The sequence below is a fragment of the Coenobita brevimanus genome, chromosome 33 (assembly GCF_032717465.1).
Source record: "Coenobita brevimanus isolate Jiangsu-jjx chromosome 33, ASM3271746v2, whole genome shotgun sequence".
NCBI classification, from domain to species: Eukaryota; Metazoa; Arthropoda; class Malacostraca; order Decapoda; family Coenobitidae; genus Coenobita; species Coenobita brevimanus.
Genome location: NC_136986.1, coordinates 41564370 through 41569369, shown reverse-complemented (window position 1 = coordinate 41569369; position 5000 = coordinate 41564370). Strand labels below are relative to the sequence as shown.

The following is a 5000-nucleotide window of genomic DNA, read 5'->3' as shown; positions in this document are numbered from 1 at the left end:
GTGGTAGGTTGTGGCGACCATCATCCACTCACTTGATGTAGTGCTGCCTGCTTGTTCCTTTACCTTTGTCATTCTTTTTCTGTGTCTGGCCTCCTCTCGTCCTATTCCTTCCATCTTTCCTGTCTCCTTTTATTACTCTTCTTCCGTTTTCAGGTGGCTTTACATTGGGTGACAAGCCTAATGGTTATGTAAGCCAGGAATCCATTTACAACGCTGGGTGGTAACCATATCACCAACCCACACGTGTTCCCTACATGTCAACAAGTGGGTCGGTGGAGGGTTTGTGCCCCTCTCCGTAATACAAATAACTGAACGTCAAATGGCCACCCTTTACGAGATACATACGGTAGATAGAGGCATACTTGATCTTCCTTATACTAGAAAAAGAAATAACTATTTTAATGTTATCCACACTTTTCTATCGATATATTCTATTGAGTGATTTTTTTTTTTACATTTGCACGCTTCATATTCAAAACCGATTCTCGTTTAAAATGGTAGCATATTCATCGTTACTAAAGAAAATAAGAGTAGAATTGCCCCTGGACCTGCGGCGATGCTCTTGTTTCAGTTTGTTGTAAAAATCAACCAACCTCAGCAAAGTGCCTTACTACCCGGCTGCTGCTGCATGGCGCCGCCACAGGTGTAAACTGACAGCAAATTTGGATTCTCCATGTCAAGTAACTATGTATGGGACCACTTTGTCTCAGTAGGCTTAATTTAAGCACTTTTATTAAAGGTGTCGCTGGATGGCGCCACCTTAAGTGTCTGCTGATGGCAGATTTGGATTCTCCATGTCAAATTATCTGATATGGTATGAGTTTTATGTCTCCAAAGGCCTCCTTTCAACAAATCCGCGTGATGCAGAAGCAGAAGAACGCTGGCCACTCATTGGCCTGCGGGCTATCGCCGCAGGTAAGAGTAATAATAACATGTATACCTTTCCACAGATATATAATGAAAAAGATCGTTAGCATCCACACTCTTCTAGCGATGTACAGTATATCAAAAAATCTTTAAGTCATCCACACTAGTTTTGAAAATTGATCTTCGTTTAAATTTTCCTTCTCATCAGCCAAACTAGGCCATGTTCTTCTTAACATGGTAGAAAAATATTAACAGTAATAATATCCACACATTTCTAGCTGTATATATATATATATATATATATATATATATAAACGTTAAAAAATTTGTTAAATCATACACACTGGTTTCGAAATCTGATCTTCGTTTAAATATCCCTTCACTTCCACCAAACCAGGCCATATTCGTCGTAATATAGTGGAAAAAAAAAATAATATCCACACATTTCCAGCGATATGTACCAAAAAAATCGATATAAACACATTTTTAGCGGTCTGTACCCAAAAAATCGTCAAATCATCCACACTGCTTTTGAAAATTGGATCTCGCTTTGAATTTGGTTGACGCTGACGAAGGTACTCACAGTGGCAGCCTCATCCCTCCTGCAACCACGACTGCGTGCAAGTGAGGCGTTTCTCCCTTCTACCCCGCCTTATGTACCGACCTTCAACACCCCCCCCTTCCCCCTCCCCTCTCCCTATCCCCCCTCCCCCAGCCCCCCTGTGGTGTTTCTGGGAGGTACTTTTCTTGCAGTCTGCCTTTTCCTTCGCTACCTAGTCTGCCTTCATGACCTACGGCTCTTTCTCATCCTTTCACTGCCTGATTCTCTCTCTCTCTCTCTCTCTCTAAATTCGTTGTTTCCCTTGGGGCACATCTGGACCACTGTATACATGTGTATGTGTGTGTGAGAATGAGAGAGAGAGAGAGAGAGAGAGAGAGAGAGAGAGAGAGAGGGGGGGGGAGAGAAGAGAGGTGTGTGTGTGTGTGTGTGTGTGTAGGTGTATAGGTGTATGGCTGCTACATACCTTATTACATATATTACACCTAATCAACACATCACCTGCCCATCCCAAATCCACCTGGTACACACAAAACAGCTTTCTGTAATTGCTTTCACTTTTCCTACCACATCTTTCCTACCACACACCTTTCCTACCACTCACCTTTCCTACCACACACCTTTCCTACCACACCTTTCCTACCACACACATTTCCTACCACACACCTTTCCTACTACACCTTTCCTACCACACACCTTTCCTACCACACCTTTCCTACCACACATCTTTCCTACCACACCTTTCCTACCACACTCAGTAAGCATATATCCCATCCCTACCACATCCCTCCCAATCACCTTTTTCTTTATGCACACACACACACACACACACACACACACACACACACACACACACACACACACACACACACACACACACACACACACCGGCCTGTCTGTTGAGGAAGCTCCCTAACACCTCTTCCTAAGCGATTTATTTTGCTTATTACAGTACACCTTGCCATCCTCGTCTATCTTAAATCCTTCTAATATCACCATATTCTGCATAAATAATGTACAAAATGATATCACCCAGCGGTTCCAAAAAATAAATCGCTAAGGAAGAGGTGTTTGGGAGCTCCATTGTATTTCTCTCTTTTAGTGTACTGAAAAGTTATCTCGTGCGATTTATTTTGTCTGTCTGTTGATCAGTTTGCCTGTCTCTCTCTCTCTCTCTCTCTCACACACACACACACACACACACACACACACACACACACACATCACACGCAGGTCAAATCAAGGTCCTTATATATCACTTGTACTGATCCTCGCTTCCTGGGTCACGGGAGAGGATATGATGTAGTAGCACCTTTTCCTTAGCGACTTATTCCACACGCGGACCCGGATTCAGAGCTATGGAGGTCATGTGGGAGTCCTTGGGCAAAGATATAAGGCACCAGAGAGAGAGAGAGAGAGGGGAGAGAGAGAGAGAGAGAGAGAGAGAGAGAGAGAGAGAACGTGTGTGTGTGTGTGTGTGTGTGTGTGTGTGTGTGTGTGTGTGTGTGTGTGTGTAATGGGCTTGTGTCGTATTCTATCCTGGTACTATTGCTACTACCACTACTACTACAGTACATTCACTGCTGGTACTACTACTACTACTACTACTACTACTATTGCTACTACTACTACTACTACTGCTACTAGAGTCACCTACCACTACCCCCTCCACAGCGTCTCCCACCTTACCCTCGTCTCCCCTTCTCTCCCTCTCTTTCCTTCCCTCCTGCACATCTCTTTTATGTTCCTCTTCCCCTCCCTCTCCTCCACAACTACACCTAACCCTACCATTCTCCTGCAGAACCCGTTTCATTCCCTTCCACACGCACATACACACGTACACACGCACACACACAAACGCACAGTGTCGGGAAAGTGTAATGAATCAGCAGATCCATCCTGCGCCACGACCTATAAAAGGGACAGTGAAAAGTGAGATAACCAGATGTCATCACAGCATCAAAAATACACTTGATAAAGGTTTTATTGCTGTGAACCGTTGTACAATACCTGTGTAATGTTACTGCTAGCCTGGAAACTTTATTATATATATATATATATATATATATATATATATATATATATATATATATATATATATATATATATATATATATATATATATATATATACACACACACACATTCACAAGACAGGGTGCTGGTGTTTCAATGTGTCACTGTCTATCCCATATCTCTAGTCATGCTATTAATGATCCTTACTTTCGGTCTTTCATTTTCCCTGTTTATGAATTCAACATCACTCCTTTCTTAGGTGGAAGAAAGGATCAAGACGATTATCATATCTGTATACTGTATATATATATATATATATATATATATATATATATATATATATATATATATATATATATATATATATGAACGTGTGTGTGTGTGTGCATTCTTCAACTCCGCCTTGGCTATTTATGGCACTGAATGAAGTATCTCAGGTTAGTTCGTCTGGTTACTAAGAAGGTCTTGTTGTATATGCAGTTTTCCATCCATGATTCTGTCAGGATGGGTCAGCCCCCTTAGCCTAATAAAAATTATCAGAAAAAGTGAAAGGAGGACAGATATGACTTTGATATCTCAATATATGTTGTACAGTGAACTCTAATCCGTAATGCGATATTTGGGGAGCGTGATGATTCTCAGGGGGTTCAGCCCCCCTCCCAAAATAATAACGGTCAGAAATAGGGGATGTGGGCACAATGATATAAACTAAATTTCTCAGGTCAGTTCGTCTGGTCCCTTGATGTTGTTTTCCATCATCTAAAATATTCCACCATTATTTTGCTCTCTCTCTCTCTCTCTCTCTCTCTCTCTCTCTCTCTCTCTCTCCCAAATATGACTTTGATATCTTAGTACATTTAGTGCAATTGACTTTCATCCTTAATGTGATGTTTGGGAAATGTGACCCCTCCCCCTCAATGATTTTTGGGGGGTTAGCTCTCTCCCAAAAATAAAAACGATCAAAAATAAGAGAACGTGAGCACATGGATAACAATGCAACTGATATACTCATACATATCGCAGTATTGGCTATGCAGTTTCCATGATTTTTCCGAATGCACAGGAAAAAAACTGCACATCAATGCTATTTTCTTCTGCGGTTCAAATTTCCCTCCAATATTTCCCGCCAAAACGGAAGCCAAGCGCGGTTACTTTTTCTGTCGCCTCTTTTACTCTTTCTGTCCCTCGCGTGTTAACTACATTTCTTCCCCCGTCCACCTTGAAGCGGGCTATTGAAGCACATCACGATTTTTCTACAATATATTATCAGGTTCAGTCCTCGCATAGCTTATATTTATATGTTAACGGGAAGTGAATTTGTTTTTGCGTGTCCGTTGTGTCTGTTATGACTTTTCCTTCCTCCTTTTCGAGTTTGAATTTGTACTATCCGTTATAGCGCAGATGGGAGGATGTTTTGTGACTATACTCCTTTCACTCTACCCTGGCCTAGATATTCGTTCATTTGTAGCTTATATTTCACATAGCTCAGTGGCAGAAAAAAGCACTGTTATTTAGCATTACGTTCTTTCCATAGTATTGCTCCATTAGTTTTATATTTT

General features: G+C 41.4%; 1 protein-coding gene across 3 annotated transcripts in view; it reads right to left on the bottom strand.

The window, feature by feature from the left end:
* Positions 1 to 1480, bottom strand: part of LOC145395742 (uncharacterized) — a 33942-nt gene extending 32462 nt beyond the window's left edge. For all 3 annotated transcript variants that reach the window (XM_080269279.1, XM_080269280.1, XM_080269281.1), the window contains exon 1: positions 1451 to 1480. In XM_080269279.1, the coding sequence (XP_080125405.1) occupies positions 1451 to 1464 (14 nt within the window). In that variant the 5' untranslated portion in view covers positions 1465 to 1480. The remainder of the gene's footprint in view (positions 1 to 1450) is intronic.
* Between the last annotated feature and the right edge of the window lie 3520 nt (positions 1481 to 5000).